Source organism: Colletotrichum orchidophilum, assembly GCF_001831195.1.
Source record: "Colletotrichum orchidophilum strain IMI 309357 chromosome Unknown Scaffold_3.1, whole genome shotgun sequence".
NCBI classification, from domain to species: Eukaryota; Fungi; Ascomycota; class Sordariomycetes; order Glomerellales; family Glomerellaceae; genus Colletotrichum; species Colletotrichum orchidophilum.
In genome coordinates this window covers 329,928-346,205 of record NW_019172959.1, presented here as the reverse complement: position 1 = coordinate 346,205, position 16,278 = coordinate 329,928, and the positions used below count along the sequence as shown (strand labels likewise).

The 16,278-nt window shown below is 53.7% G+C and overlaps 4 protein-coding genes across 4 annotated transcripts; all 4 read right to left on the bottom strand.

Moving 5' to 3' along the window:
* Positions 1-2,709: 2,709 nt before the first annotated feature.
* Positions 2,710-4,684, bottom strand: CORC01_00501 (uncharacterized protein; the record flags this gene model as incomplete). Its single annotated transcript, XM_022612158.1, has 2 exons — positions 2,710-3,995; positions 4,060-4,684. 2 exons carry the CDS (start codon positions 4,682-4,684, stop codon positions 2,710-2,712), a joined length of 1,911 nt encoding a protein of 636 aa, XP_022481297.1.
* A 1,451-nt stretch (positions 4,685-6,135) lies between these two features.
* CORC01_00500 (HET domain-containing protein) lies at positions 6,136-8,361 on the bottom strand (the record flags this gene model as incomplete). The annotated part of the gene is made up of 1 exon (XM_022612157.1): positions 6,136-8,361. One exon carries the CDS (start codon positions 8,359-8,361, stop codon positions 6,136-6,138), a length of 2,226 nt encoding a protein of 741 aa, XP_022481296.1.
* Positions 8,362-8,890: 529 nt separating this feature from the next.
* CORC01_00499 (glycosyl hydrolase family 61) lies at positions 8,891-9,910 on the bottom strand (the record flags this gene model as incomplete). The annotated part of the gene is made up of 1 exon (XM_022612156.1): positions 8,891-9,910. The coding sequence occupies one exon, from the start codon at positions 9,908-9,910 to the stop codon at positions 8,891-8,893; it is 1,020 nt and encodes a 339-aa protein (XP_022481295.1).
* Positions 9,911-13,241: 3,331 nt separating this feature from the next.
* Positions 13,242-15,320, bottom strand: CORC01_00498 (CobW/HypB/UreG; the record flags this gene model as incomplete). Its single annotated transcript, XM_022612155.1, has 6 exons — positions 13,242-14,027; positions 14,097-14,285; positions 14,343-14,553; positions 14,618-14,914; positions 14,990-15,075; positions 15,138-15,320. 6 exons carry the CDS (start codon positions 15,318-15,320, stop codon positions 13,242-13,244), a joined length of 1,752 nt encoding a protein of 583 aa, XP_022481294.1.
* Positions 15,321-16,278: the final 958 nt, after the last annotated feature.

Here is a 16,278-nt window from a genome sequence, read left to right as displayed (position 1 = left end):
ATACTCAAGCAGCCACAGGCCGTATCTTCACTTGCGCCACCGGTGCAATTTCTGCCTAACCGATCGGGTCATTTGTGCGGACATGGAACTCCCACTGCGATTAAACATCGTAATAGAGACTGAGTGGGAAGAGATAGGCGCTAGTCGCCAAGTCGACGGCCCAAGATCTTCCGCGAGGTAGCATAGGTGCGCTTGATGTAACTCTGGTAGGGATTGGCCACGATGAAGCCGTGAGAAACCAATCCGGGGAAGGGTTGGAGACTCCGCCAAGCCTTTGAAGGCTTGAGATTTCACCTACATCACGACAGTAGCGCGGTACCTGACACAATCAGGCAAAGGCCACCCCAATGTCGACTCCGATTTCCAACAGACTGGACACGCAGACCAACTTGGCAACAAGGAGGGGGAAGGTCACAGGTGCTCCGGGTGCCTGGCTAGCCAATAGCGACCGTAGTCTCGACTGGGTTACCGATCGATAGATGCTTGTCGGGAGGGATGCTGCAGAACAGAGAACCGAAGTTCCCCTGACTCCAGCAGTAGTGGATTGCGTGGCGCGGAATGTGAAATTGCCCATCGGCGAATTCTTGTCGCTAATCTTGGGCTGTACCGAGTCTCGGAACTTTATTCGACGCAACACGACACAACGCGATGCAAAGCTGAATGGAGGGATTTTTACGCCAGTTCGGATCCCGGTTAGTCGGCACTGAGAGCTGTCACAGATCGCGGCATTCGTGGAACCATGGATGTCGGCATTTGCGACAGTGTTGTATCATCGCCCTCGTTTGACATCACGCCGTCTCATTCTGGAACTCGGTTCATTTCCTAGAGAGGAACCATGGCGTACTTGACGGCACCAGCGCTTTACTTAAAGCAACTCCAACAACCAGCTAAATCAGTCAGCTTTCAAGATACCGCGAGTCAATCAACCAATTACTGGCCTAGAAATGAATTAGCTGATTTAGCCGAAAACTGTATCCTTCTAGCTTGCTTTCTGGTTGAAGAAAAGAAGAAGAACAAAGCGAGGCATTTTAAAAAACCCGCACGTTTCGAGCGCCCCTTGACGCGTCTTCAACGCCACTCGATACGCCTCTAAAGCCCCAGCTGCCTAGTGACCAATCATCTTTTTAGAAAAACGCCTAATCAACCAACCAATTATACGGCCAAAGTTGATTTGGTTGCTTTGAGTGAAGCCCTCGACGGCACACTTCGGGTTGCGCCTTGAGCTGAACGTCTATAAGTTTAGTCTCGTTGCTAGCGCCAACGGTCGCTCGCTCTGGAGGCCTGCCTCATACGAACGTTCCTGGGGAGTTCTTAGCTCGGTGATGGCGTACACGCGAAGCCCACATGGTATCAGGCAAGATTGATCAACAGAGCTATCAAGAATTTTCTGATGTTTGAAACATCAAGCTTCATGGGTAAGTTTATGCTCTTGGCAAAGTCTACTACTGATCAACAATCTTTTGAGATCGCAATACCAGTGCCGATCAACTACATTCTGAAGACCGCACGATAGGCATATTTTCTCCATGTCGGAAAGAACGGATGGCATGGAGGCAAGGTGTAGATCATTGTGCAAAAACCATTGATAAGCCTTATCGAGACAGAGAAGCAAGCCCGGTTCCGTCATTCAGAGGACACTGAATGTGTAATGTAAAATCTATCGACATGATCGAGTGCTGGGCAGTCAGTTAGAATTGACGAGGTGAAATATTGAGCAGCCAACCCTATTTGTGGAGTGTGAGCACGACAGGTTACATCAGATGAGTGCAGATCAACAGATGAGTCTGCAGCAATGAGCCAAGTCTGTCCGGAAGAAGACGGCTATGCTCTACTAACGATAGATTGGTCAAATTTAGTCTCCAGTCAGTCCGGAAGAGGCTTCCGGTGACACGCCAAAAACTCTACCGAAAGGAAAATCGGTTCCAGGTACCTGGTATATCGAGAATAGAAAGAGATGTTGCTCCGAACTCTGGGGCCTTTGGGGGCCAAGGGTGTAGTTGGGCAAAGAATATTGACTAGGGCTGGGCGAAGATATCCACAACGTTTGCCCGCAACCATGCCGCAAATCGCAGATCACGCCAATGTTCTCGTGATTTTTAATAGCGGATTTTGTATAGAGCCCCCGGACCATGTGAGCATACCGAGCGTCCTCACTTTTCATCAGAACTCATGCGGACTAAGCACGGGAGCATCGATGGTCCGGAGGAGGCTAAGAGCTATGTCATCGAATTCTACCGAAAAAGCCGGGGTTGAATTGCTTGCCCCCGCCCTGGTCTCCACTGAATTCGCGATTTGATTAGTTTAGATCCTTGAACCCGGGTCCGATGTGAGGTGTTTATGAACTTGTGATGGATTGAATACTATGATCACGGTCTGGAACAAAGACCAAGGGTGCAGCAACGTAATCACTTCAGATTGGCCAAGCCGTGCCAAGCAAAACAAACCAGACGTAATTTCAGCTCATCATGCCAGGCAAAGTCTCTCAAGTCTCGAGTCCTTGGGAACAGTCTTACCAAAATCCCGAATTGGGCTCCGCTCGGATCCACCCCTATCCGGAGCTAAGCGGTCACAGACGGACCGGTGGGGCCGGTGGGCACGGTAGGCGCGAAAACCCAGTAGCAGGCGGAACTGGACCAGATCGCGGGCTCATCTGGAAGAAAACACTAGAGCGAATCTCATTACGCCTTGGATTGATTACGGCAAACAAAATCACAGCTTGGAAACGCCTCCCGCCGTTCCCAATGTCTTGGTCTGGCTCTTGTTCTGGTCGATGCCCTCTTCCACCGCTTTGATCTGCAACGCCAGAATCTTGGAGTAATACCGGCATATCGCGAGATTGCCCCCCATGAACCAGAAGCCGGGGTGCCCAGTGGGACGCCACATGGTCCTGAACTCGCCCTCCTCGTCCCACCCCCACACATCGCCGACGCGATCAGCGAGTTCGTCGCCAAAGATGTTGCGCGCCTCGGTGCGCATGTTTTGGTATCCCGTCGCGAAGATGATTTCGTCGCCCGGCAGCTCCGAGCCGTCTGCGAACCGGAGGCCGTTCGGGAGAACCTCTGCAATCTCCTGCCCGCTCTTGACCTTGATCTCGCCATCGATGATGAGCTGGCTGCACCCAACGTCAATATAGTAGCCACCGCCACGCTGGAAATACTTGACGAAGAAGCCGCCGCCGCTGGGTCCCATGTCCAGGTTAAACCCGGCTTTCTGGAGGCCCGAGAGAAGCTCGGCGTCGTTGGCGTTTTGGATTTCCGTAGTGCCGACCTGGAGCGACTTGAACAGCTCGGCAGGTAAGCTCCACAGCCAGAGGTCTGCATCGTCGACTGGGGGGGAGTCTTCGTCATAGAGGCCTTTGAGGCCAATGTCTGTGATGGAGCTTGAGGAGACGACGGATGTCGAGCTGCGCTGTACCATGGTGACGTCGTACCCTTGCTCGTAGAAATCCTGCGCGATATCATGGCCCGAGTTGCACGAACCAACGACGATGGCCTTCTTGCCATTGGAGTTGGGCCTCGCTCCTGGGAACTCGGAGCTGTGGCAAAGGCGGTCGCCCTTGAACTTGTCCATCCCCTTGATGTTGGGGAAGAACATCTTGCCAGAGTGACCCGTAGCTTGGATGACGTGGCGAGGGTGCAAAGTTCGGGTCTCTCTGGATCCGTCGGGCTTTTGCCTATCGAGGGTGACTGTCCACTGTCTCTTGGAATCATCCCACGACGACTTTGTGAGCGTCGTCGACATCCAGACGTTGAGCTCGAGAAGGCTAGCGTACGCCTCGAAGAAGTCCCCCATCTTGTCTTTCGGTGTAAAGACGGGCCAATGGCTTGGGAAGTTGATGTACGGCAGGTGATCGTACCAAACGGGATCGTGGAGGACGAGTTGGTGATACCGCTTGCGCCAGGAGTCGCCAATGCGCTGATGCTTATCTACTACAAGGGCGTTGACCTTGAGCATCTTCAATCGTGCGGCGATCGTGAGACCAGCTTGGCCGGCACCTAATTATTAGTTAGTACTTGTACAATGCGACAGAATTCTAACTCCAGCATTTCAAGTGCTTACCAACAATCACGACCGTGGGCTCGCTGTCCACGTAGTTGACGCTATCATCCCTCTTCTCCTTCCAGTTCTTGCTCTCTCGTTTCTGGACGTGATCAACTCCCTTCTCGCGTCGGTGCCGCGTTGGCTCCTCATGGCCTGCGATTTCGCGCAAAGTCGTGAAGAAGGTGAAGATCTCCCACCTGTCACCGGACTCGACCATGCGCACGACACCCTCGCCCGGGCCGACATCCGTGCTCACTTTGAGGAAGAACTGCAGGCATTGCACCTTTCCGTGGGCATCAAGGGGCGCAAAGTGAGGTGCTCGATGCGTGGTGGAGGTGTCAATTTGCACCTCCTTCAGTCGGCAGGCCTCGCTCAGGAAGCTCTGGATCTTGTCCCTGCCCTTGAGGGTGCGGAGGTCCCATGATAGGGCTAGGTGGTCCCTCCAGTAGCCGTCCGAGACGAAGAGTTGTGCGAGTTTGTGGTAGTCCTTGGACCTCAGTGCCGCGTTGAAGTCGTTGATGACATCTGCCGCAGCCTTCCCCGCATCAACCGATGTCGAGCGAACGGATGGGGGATACTCGCGGGGGGGGAGGTTGACGGAGCCCGGCTCGATCCGTTCACTCCACGCAAAGCTTCCTGCCATGGTTTTCGGGATAAGTGTTTGGGAATTGATGGAGGGTATCAGATTCGTCTACTAGCGGCTATCTTACTATGGTCGAGGTTGATGTGGGAATCCCTTCAGATCTGGGGTCGCATAGGAGAATTTATGCAGACGCAACATCTTCAATCCCCTGGGGTAGCTTCCGTTCCTCCGCACCGGAGGGCTGAGTCGTGACATCACCTGACAGCTTTCGCCGCGACAACGCACTCTGAGGGGGTTTCCTCCGGGGATAGATCGGGCGGGGAGACAAAACTCTGTCACACACGCAGCGACACATAGCTTCACGAACTAATCGGCGTTCTGCTGTGCCGCATTAGCTCTCAACAGTTTCCTATCCGCAGCGGTTTTGTGGAATTGGAGCCGCCAAGGGCCGCACATTGTCTCTCAGTTGCAGGTAGTAGTGCGCAACCGGCTTCCTTGAATGCGGGGGAAGGGGGCACTGGGGGAGACAAGCCCCGGCCCGCGAGCAAATCAAAGAGCTTCAGAATGTTTCTGGCAAGTATGGACGCGACCTGCTTGGATGGATTAGTTCGAACTCTGCCTTGACACGGGGGACCCGCCGGCGGCTCGAATTATCCCAGATTGAGGCCCGTTGACGCAGCTCGGTGACAGCTAGGACGGAGCTTCTCCGCACTTGAAGTCGCGGGGTTGGCAAGGGATGGTTGGTCCCCCAAGGTTTGGAAACCTTGCGAGGTTGCTTTGAGCTTCCGAACAGACCGAGACTATTGGGCATTGGACGGATTCCTTTCTACCATCTGAGTGGTTACTGGTGATCTAAACCTCCCACAAAAGACTACTACGAGCAACTAAACCTCTCCTCCCAAGATGCCATTAAGGTCAAAAGATCTCACACAGGAGAGACTTCGTTTGGCTTGATTGAGTGCGGGGGAAATGCGGGAACACGCATGAGAAATCCGGGGCAAAGGAAGCTAAGTCCGATAGCACATTTCCGCGTTGCGGCGCTGCGGTTCCGCATTGCCGCCCCGCCCCTTTGCGGCTCCGGTTGGTGTTTTTCAAATCATTAATAGCTAGCTGCTTGGCGCCTCTGTAGATGGGAACTAGCCAGGGCGACGGTTTCCTCCAGATGCGTGGCTGTTCAGCTAAAAAATGCACCTGACGACCCCTCGGTGTATAAGTGTCTGCAAGCTTCGAGATCTACGAGATCTGCACGTCGGGTCATCGGAAGACAGCGCGACTTCGTTGGACAATCAAATTCATTCACCTTGGATGATATTTGTCAAGACGAGATTGGGACTTGCCCGTAAATAAGCTCCTCGCTTTGCATTCTGGAAAGGATGAACTTCACTGGTCGAATATGTGTGCAAGCTAGTGTATTTACTATAATCCCTTTCCAGCACTCGCTGGGTGTAACGATGGGTGCAAAGCGGCAAAACTATTGAAAAAGAACACGGATCCAAAGGGCTTATTACAACCTATATCAGCTGGATCAGACAGGGCTGGTCTCTATCCAAATCTCCACTCATCTTCTCATTGAGCTGAATGTCATGCTCGGCATACCGCTGCGTGCCATCAGACGTAACGCAGACGGCTGGCCCAACTACCCGGGCTCTACGCACCGAACTCCCATTCACTCCTTGCGACCAAGATCCGGCCGGAGTCGACGGACTCTCGACACCTGTAAACGCTTCTGCTGGATCTCGCCCGCCACGGACCAGACGGTCCATCCAGCTCGACCGCGATCCTGGACCCCACACTCTGGGGGCTGGCTGCGCAGTAGTCGGAGCAGGGGCACGTCGTTGCTCGCTTATCTGAACCCTTACTGCCATCATAGTCGCCATATGTCTATCCGTCTTTTGTCCCCGCATGATGCGCGACCGCCTGCTGGGGTCCCTGCTGAGGCGCCAAACGGGGATCAAGATGTCGCCGATGGCGAGATCGCGCGGACCAAAGCCGTAATCGCCGCGGTGCTCGGATAAGGAGCCTTGGCCATCCCAAATAGAAATGTTTCCCAGCGGTTCCAGCTTGAAGAGCGAGAATTCTTGCATTAATTTGGAGATTGTCTGTACTAGAACTGTTTGCTCAGGGCTCAGCTGTGATGTTGACGGGTCGAGCATGTCCATCACGGTAACACGGACGAAACCTTGGTCCCATGGCCAGTTGGGTTTGCGAAAGCGAACCACAGTCCAGAAGAGCATCGATATGGTGTCGATCTCAGCAGGGCACTCATGCGGCGCTGGAAAGAAGCCACGCAAGACGTTGCTCACACTCTGTAAAGCAGCAGCAGAAGACCTGTCGTCCCAGGGTGGCTCCATGAGCTTGAGACTTGCGACAGTTCGGCCTCTGTCTCCGCCAGAGGAATCATACCAACGGATATACAGGCGGTCCTGCTGGAAAATAAGCCTGGCCGTGCGCTCCTCCGTCCATCGTGGGATTTCCCCGTTGTGGTACGAAGACCGGACCCTTTGCTGGGGCGGTACACCAGCCTCCCGCCTACGCAGCGGCCTCCCGAACTCGCTCGGAGGGGTATGGACCACGGTGTTTGGCTCCACAACGATGGCGACCTCTGAAAAGCCGGGGCTGTCGGAGTAGTCAAAGGCGTCGAGATTGTTGCTCATGGTGTGGTATGGTAGGTCACGGCGGCGTTCTTTGGACCAATCTGGCACCCATGACGGATAATACTCACTAGATGCCGTTGAGAGCTGCCCAAACTCGAATACGTGAAGCAGCATTTGTAAAGCAGTATTCTTACTCCGGCGGAACATGGTCTCTGCGAGTTTCCGGTAGAGAACCGTCCAGTCTTGGTTGAGGTCGAGATACCCTTCCACGTCTTTGTTTTGTTCCTCATCAGGAACTAGACCGAACAGGGCAGTGATGCGATCCGCCGGGTCCCTACACCCAGCCGCATGAAAGTTCCAGAGTAGCTCAAGGATCGACTTCCGATCGCTGCAGAGGTTCTTCGTCATTCGGAGCTGATAGCTAATGAGGTCCTCGACGTACTCGAAGCGCCGGGCCGCCGAGACAAACCAGGGCAGGCCGAGAGAGTACTTTCCGCAGTGGACTTTGGCGTTGCGAGCTAAGCACGCCTCCTGGATGATCCAGCGGCGCAAGAACCATTCGCGACACAGGAAGCGCTGGAGTTGAAAGATGTGGTCGGGTCCCATCACCCTTTCTGTTATTGCCAATGTGTTTCGCGCCATTTCTTCGGGCCGCTTGGTGTCTAGTAGCATTGCCACCATGCGGATGGCGGCGAATACTGATGCTGTCGTGTCGTCTGCGTCACCGAGCCATATGTGCACTCTCTTAGCTCCTTTGTAGATTCGGCCCATCAGAGGAAGCTGCTTGTTCTTTTCGGCGACATCTTTCTGGTTTAGGCAAATGGCATCGATCCAAAGGTATCTCGAACCGATGGGCTTCCGAAGTGTCCGCAAGAGCGAGTCGACTGTCGGACTGATGCCGAACGAGAACGAGCCATCGATCAGGAGCTCGCAGGACGGCGGTGCGGTTCCCCAGGTGTACGAGACGGCCGAGAAATCGCGTTCCGTGTCCAAATTCATCAATTGCCATGAGCGACTGTACTGAATTAGGGAGCACTGCAAGGGCGCCTCTGGGTCAGTGGCGGGGTTGAGGACGATGACGCGAATTGAGTCCGGAGCCCACAGGGGAGAGTATTCATACTCTCGCGTCAAAGCTGCATCCATTTTGCAGAGAATCGCGAGGCGATCATGGAGTACTACGGCGTGAATGTCTGAATCAGAATGTCTTATCTGCGGGGAAGTCAGAGCCAGCGGGGATCAAATGTGAGTGAAGGCATCCCGCAGCCTGATCTATAATTAGGTTGATCTTGCCTCTCACATCATGACAGCCTGACCGGCTCAGCGCGGCTCAAGTCTCGCCATGTTTCCCCGACCAATATCTAACAAACCCCATGATGATAGTCTCTGAAGTGGTTCCATCTTCGGGACTTGGACAGAGCAGCGTATAGGCAAGTCACAAGTGTCAGAGATAAAGACGGTAGGTTTCATATGGAATGATTCTCATATTTCAAACATGAGGACGCCTCTGTACAAAGGATCGTCCGATATCCAATCGTGTTTACATCCAGTGTCTTAAGTCATACGTATGTACAAGAATAATGTTTGAGCTCACCAGCACTAAGTGGTGCTAACAGAACCCATGAATTTTTATGTCCAAAAAGCTTCTCCAACGTCTCTCTCTCCCCTTGATTCTCTAGTAAGAAGCACCGCGGGCAAGCTTGCGGCGCATGGAGCGCGCACGGCGGCGAGCAGCAGACTTCTCGCAGTCGGCACCAGCAGGGGTGGAGGGCGCAGCGGCAGACGGCGGCGCAGCAGCGGAGGGAGTAGAGGGCTCAGCGGGGGTGGTGCTGTTGCCGCCGTTGTAGTCGGGGATCGCGGCAGAGGGCGCGGCGGGAGTGGAAGGGGTGGTGGGAGTCGTGGGGGTAGTGGGCGTGGTGGCGCCGTCGGAGCCGGTGCAGTCGCCGTCAGAGGTCTGGCCGAGGAGGTTGGCAGTGTGGTCCTCGCATCCTGAGAAAGCGACAGTGGGGCCGGGGGCGGTGTAGTTCTTGGGGGCAGGGTAGTAGATGTTGATCAACAGGCCGGGCTCCTCTCCGGTGTAGGCGCCGGGGAACTTGACGGTGGGCGAAGGGGTCTTGGTGGAGGTACCGGTGACGGAGATCTGAGCGCATTCAATGTAGAACTGGGCACCACCCTTGGTGCCGGCGCCGTGCAGAGCAATGTGCTCGACGCGCATCAGGTACTCGCCGGTGGGGACCTCCTTGGGGAGAGTGAAGGTGAAGTTGTGGATACCGGCGTTGTTGATGTAGGTAGCCCACTGGAGACCGGCATCGGTGATGCTGGAGGTGGACAGCTCGTAGACCTTGAACCAGTCGCCGTCACCCTTGTAGGTGGCGACGGTGGAGGGGGCCTTGGAGAGGTAGACGGCGAGGGGGCCGGGGTGGCCCAAGTCGTTCTCGACCATGAAGCCGACCTCGTCACCGGCCTTGACGGCCTTGGTCTGGGTCTTTGCGAGGACGTCGTCGTCGTTGCCGCCAATGTTGCAGACGATGCCGTCGGAGGTGACATCGGTGACGGGGGAGTTTGAGTTCTTGGCCTCACGGACGTACTGGTAGCGCTCGGTTTGCTCGCCGTTGACGATGAGGGTAGGGAAGACGTAGTGGGCCATGGCCTGGGGCACGAGGGCCGCGGCGGCGAGGACAGCAAAGGAGCGCATCTTGAGTGTTGTTGGGTTTGTGTTTGGTTGGTGAAGACCGGTGATTGGAAAGATTGGACAGGAAGAAAACGAAGAGTTGATTTTCCACCAGGGAATGAAAGAAAGTGAAGTTTCAAAAAAGAAAGAGAGTGGTTTGTACAATGACAAAAGACACAGCGATGGTTGAGAACGAAGAGCGAAAGAGAAAGACGTCGAGAATGGCGAGAAGAAAAGGTTGTCTTATATCGAAGATATCTCACCACCCCTGACAGACAAACCATCTACCACCAGGCGCCATGATCCATGATCCATCCACATTCCTGATGTAATCTTTCCCCACATGATGGCAGACTATCCTCTTCAGGCTGGGTACTCCAGGCATCATGGGCGCACGCGCGAAAAGGGGTGGTGGAAAGGCAAGGATGGCCAAATGAGCTTGACCTCAGTGCCTCGCCCAACCAGCATCACACGATAATAGAGGGAGACTTGAGTGACGATTTGGTCGAAGTGCCTTCGTTTGAAACATGGGAGCAACCCGCTACATCCATTTTCCCACCATACGCGGTCCCCGACGGAGTCGAAGCCCGCGACGGACCCCCTGATCGGGGTCGCAACTAGAGTACGATTGACGACATTGACCCCTGGGTAGCTCACGAGCCGCCCACGTTGTCGAAATCTGTGGAAAGAAAAGTGGCCAAGCTTGGCTGATGCGCCGATTCCCCTTGTGCTCCTGTTCATCTAAACTCACAGCTCGCTTGCAGCGTTGCAGCCCGTACCCTGGCAGATGAACCTGGCCCGAGCTGGTCGAAGCCCCGAATCGGTCGCCTGTAGATTGTTCTTTACCCACAGAGACCGACCTCATTCGTCCTAGCCGCTGGCGGCTGTCTTCGCGTGCATCCCGTAACGGCGTACTATGTAAGAGGGCTTGTCGGGGTTTGACCGTTGGAGCTGTCAATTTCGGGCGACAAGCCCGGTTTGCCTTTCAATACCCGTCTATTGGTACTCGGCGTGTCAGAAGGACTTGGCTCACTTGGTGGACACTCGAAACTCCGGCGTGCTGCAGCGTGCTGCCCGTTCCGCACATACCGGAATCTTGAGTCGTTACTAAGTCTTTACAAAGACAACTAGCACTCATGTCAAAAGTGTCATAAACAAGCGTTTCCCCAGAATCAATATGTCGAGCATACGTCTCATGTGCGATCCCGTGAAAAAAAGGTTATGCCACTCTGAACTCTGTTCTGGTTCTTGATCGACGCGGCCGTGGTAGCATTCACCTGAAACCTGGGTCCAGAGGCCGCAGGGAAAAACCACAGCTGGCGGCTATTCCCTGTCGCGCATCACTTTACACGGAACGAGAGCCCCCCACCCAGAAAGAAGCAAAAAGGAGGGCGGCGCTTGGATGCAATCGATTCTCCGGCATTCCCAGTACGGGCCTGCCGCCTAGAGACTCGGCAAGTAAAGCCGAGTGAGTACACACTTGGGGTCAACCTGGGCTCTGAGCTGTAACTTTTGCAGAGTTCCCCCTCATATGCTGCAGTGTGATGGCCAAGGAGGAGGCCAGACCAGCATCAACCCCCGACAAATGTCGTTATCGCCGCTGACGAGTCGGGCCCAGCGCTTCACAACTAAAGTGAAAATAAAGTGTGCTCGTTAAGAGCCCCCCTGCCGAGATATCATAGCGGCCCTTACTGCTATGTAGTAGGAATCGAGTCAGCCAGTCGAGCGGTCCCGACCCGGGTGTTCCAGAGGCCAAATTCTACTCGATTTGGCCGTGCAACTCTGCTGAGATTCTTAGTCAGACCTCGACAACCGCTCCCTCCGGCAACGCTTCTCATACCACAGCATAGCCATCCTAGTGAAGTCTCCATCAAAAGAGGGGGGCCAGGCCCGTTAGAGAAAAATAGAGACGGCTCCATCCTCGATTTACGTCTAATCTCTTACGTCTAATCTCGGGCTCCACGGCTGAGCCGGCCGGTGGGCTTACCTTTTCGACCGAACCTGTCGACCCGTCCAAATCCTCCTTTGGATTCTGCTTCGTCCGTAGGGAAGACAGTCATCGTGGGTGAATGCGGCCCAATTCGTTTACAAAGTATTGTTTTGCATCCACCAAACTTCCATATTTGTACTCCCCCACTTCCCGGCCAGTAACATGGCAATGAAAAATTGATGCGGAGTAATTACGCATTGGCTCACCGCAGCAATTGTCGGTGGCCTTGTAGTCGGAAAACCCCCCCTGCGCGCTTCCCGCAATGTGACCGTCCCGGAGCGGTGGCCGAGCCTAGACAGTAACTCGGACCGACGATCCCACTTTCAGCTCCGCGGGCGAGGTACTGACTTGTGAAGGTTGTCTCAACTTCCATTGACGGCGACGATCGTTTCTCGGGCAGTGCAACTTATTTGGGTGAATCTGGACGCTAGATTGGCTTTTCCCGCCCCCAAGAGCCTAGATAGACTGTCGACGTGAGTTCCCGATGAGACTGTACCGAGACCTGTGTCGTGTGACAAGGCCCAAAATGGTCATGGCGTCTCTCATGGCTTTCTCTGCCAAGACGGCCATCCTTTCCATGATTCAGCCGTAAACGTCTCGTCAAGGAAGTTTTCGCTTCTATATCTTCCAGCGGCTACGGCAAAGCCCTCCCAATCTTACTAGTTTTGCTTTTCACCCAGCTGGACTTAGGTACAGGGGAATGCCATCAGTCTGTGTATACCCCACCATTACCCAACTTTTACACCTTGCCCATTACACTTTGACCAGCTACAACACGAAACCTTTTAATAAATCTAAACAATAGAGTATAATGAGAAAAAGGGTTGAAGTTTACTATTTACTATTTAGTGTAATGTACACTAACTCTGTGCTCCAATCACTACGTCAAGGCGGCGCGGTAAAGACTCAATAAAACTCTGAATCCTGGCTTGGGAAATAGCGAGATGATCAAATCCATGGCATTCCACTGTCGCAGCTACGAGAGTTGAAGTCATGAGCCTGCAAAAGCTCTAGAGAAGGAAGACCCTGCCTCCAGTCGGTGCTTTCAGCTGACGCCACGACTTCAGGAATCATTCATTTACATCCTCAAGTGGTATTGTTTCCGACCTCCACAGGACTATGCGAGAAGTGTCCGTATCACGTCTTAGACGAGCGACCTGACGACTACTATACAGGTGTCTGCATGTTCGGGGTCCCCATCTCCATTCCCCTCGACATGTCTTGCTCATAATATCATCTACCAAAGGATAGCCTAGAGATGCGTGCCGGTGAATGTGACCCAATCCACTCAAAACCTTTTACCTTTACGATTTCAGAATACTTTTTTATCTATACCTTGTTTCTCCTCCGTAAAGCACCGCAATATCAAGAATGATCATGTCCCTCATGGTCCTCCCCATCCTCCGCCCAATCCGGAAACCCATCATCAAACAGATCCTGCAACTTATCCCTCTTCTTCTCGTCATCCCACCTCTTATGTCGCATCACCTTCTGCCACTTCCTCCACTCCTCGTCGTCGAGCAAACACGCATCCAGCGCAGCCTCCAAACCCTCGATATCTAACCTCTCGCCAATAAATACCATCTCCTGCCGGCGGTCGCCCCACTCACCGCCCTTCTTGATGTCGTGCGTGACGAGGGCATCGACCTCGCGGTCGCCCGTGAGATAGTCTCCAGGATCCAGCGTGCAGAACCAGGGGCGGCCGCCCGTCATCGTCAGCATCGCGCCCGCTTGGGACCAGTCACCCGCCCTGTGCGGCCGCGTCGCGAGGAAGAATTCGCCCTTTGAGCGGAAGAGGCGGTTGAAGAGGGGGTTGGCGGTCTTGTTGGCGAGGATCACTTCGTTGGAGGGGGGTTCGAGCGGGTCTTCCATGTCTGCGTCCTCGTTGTCGTCGCCTTCGTCCGCCTCCGACTCGTCGTCTTCCCATTCCTCCTCGTCTTTCTTGTCGTTCACGTCTTCATCGTCATCATCTTCATCCATGGCGTCTTCGTCTTCATCGCCTTCTGGCTCCTCCATCTGCAGGATGAACTTGTCGTAAAGGAGAGACCAGAGACGTCTGGGATGGAAAGGCCTTGTCCTCGTGTAGATGAAGTTGCGGACATTGTACTCTTCCGTCTCTGGCTTTGGTGTAATGGCTTTGCGACCGTTGACCTGGAGCATAAAAAGTTCAGCGTACTGCATCGTGCGGGATGAGGCTTGGATTTTATGATTAATTCTTACCTCGCGAACTGTCATGGCGTGCAAGTCTTGGAGCCAGCCAACACCAGACTGGGCAACCTTGAGGTCGAATGTGTTGGTGTTGACGATCTCGTTCACGTCGATCTTGCTGTAGCTGGCCTCCAAGATCTTGGCTCGTGGGTTGAGCTTCTTGATCAAGTCCAATACGCGGCCGCGGTCATTCTTTGTGACCTAAGATCAGTCAGCAACCCCCCATCTTTGCTGTGATGCCTCTCGTGGAATATCTACCATGTCGATCTTGTTAAGGACTATTACGTCTGCAAATTCAATCTGATCAACCATCAGGTCTGATACGGTTCGTTCGTCTTCCGGTACGACGTCATCTCGTCTGGAAGATAGCAGATCGCTGGTGTGGAAATCGTTAAAGATTGTGAAGGCATCGATGACGGTGACGGTAGTATCAAGACGAGCGAACTTGTCCACTCCACCAGCATCAGCCCTGATGAACATGTTTTGTCAGTAAGAACCCTAACTGAAGATCCAAGTCTGAAAGGGGAACTCACAGCCTCTTGAGCAACTTCATGGTATCCTCATCCAGACCCTCAGGTCCCTCACCCATCGTGGCCATCTGCTCTGCCAGCCGGGCATCGAACGTCTCTGCAACTTGTTCAGGCTCGCTGATACCACTGCTCTCGATAATTACATAGTCAAACTCGTGAAGCTCGGACAGGTTGACAAGCTCTTCCAGTAGATCACCTCTGAGCGTACAGCAGATGCAGCCGTTCTGTAGTGCAATGACCTTCTCTTCCGTCTTTGTAAGCCGGTGGGTCTTCTTGATGAGGGACGCGTCGACGTTGACCCTATTCGAGACAACCGGTTAGCATTACGGTGATACGCTGTACATCTGGTCTAGAGCAAATGTTGAATCAACATACGCCCCGATATCGTTAACAATAACAGCAATGCGAAGGCCGTGGTCACTCTTGAGAATGTGTTGAAGCAGTGTCGTTTTACCGCTGCCCTGTTGTTCAGTCATCAGTCCAATCTCCTCCATCACAATTGCACGCCGCCATCAGGACCTACCAAGAAGCCCGAGAGAAGGGTGACTGGTAGCGGCTTGCCCTGGCCGGTCTTTGTGACATCCACGCCAGAGTCCTGACGGACTAGCTTGGGGACCCCATCGACAGCTGTTGATCCTGTGGATGCCGGGACGACAACGCCGCCAGATTTGGGTTTTGTTAAAGATGCCGAGAGTTTTTTGCCCATTGTGACTGCACGTAGCCTCCTGTTTGACGCTCTCAATTTGATAGAGGTTGAAGATTGAAAGGCATATGGATACCCAAGCAGTCTTAACCTTTGACGGCCAGATATTTATATGACATTCCCACCCTCCAAACATTCCCTCATCTGATTCAATGCCATCAAGGTGTTCAAGGTTCGTCGGCCATCATTCCATTCCCAGTCACCCTAGTCCATCTCTCTGTGCTGTTTGTTCCGTGCAACCTACTTACAGCGAGCCATCCGGGTTCTTTTTGATGCCCCCGGCGATATAACACGGGATTGGTTGACTTGTTACCGGGGCCGTCATCATCATCGGTCGCCGTCTGATTGGCCGAGAAGACCTCGAATGGGGCCCGATCCCCAGGAACGCCTCGCCATATTTGGCAAAAAGAGTTCACGAAAGCATGGAAGACGGGTCTACGGTCAGCTAGGACCCTTGAGAACCTTGATGGATACATGTAACTTCGTTAGCATGATTGCCAAATGGCGCTTGATCATTCGTTTGGCTCAATAAGCTGCTTTGGGGCCGACAGTATGATGTGCAATGAACTAGGAGGATCTGAGGGTTGGAACCCTTTGATTTGCGCTCATCGGCACAATCGGGAGGTCAAAACGAGACTCTTCTAGTGGCATTGCTTGTTGCCATGTACGGGGCATACGATGCCCCCTTTGACCCTTGGATAGGTAAAGGAGGCACGAGTGCATCCTCCAGGAAACGTGTTAATGTCGTAATACTAAATGCATGAGTCTACGCAAACAAGGCTCGAAATTGGTAATTTTCTTGATAGGGAACGAATAGCGGTGTTTCCGCCAGTGTAGCCACGTCCTCAGAGTAACCGCAATGGCGCCCCATAGCCTTTCGTACGTTTGCCCACAGCCGTAGACGGACGGGAAAGCTTCTGCCCGGTCATCATAATGTGCCATTAGCGGTTGGGCTCCGAAT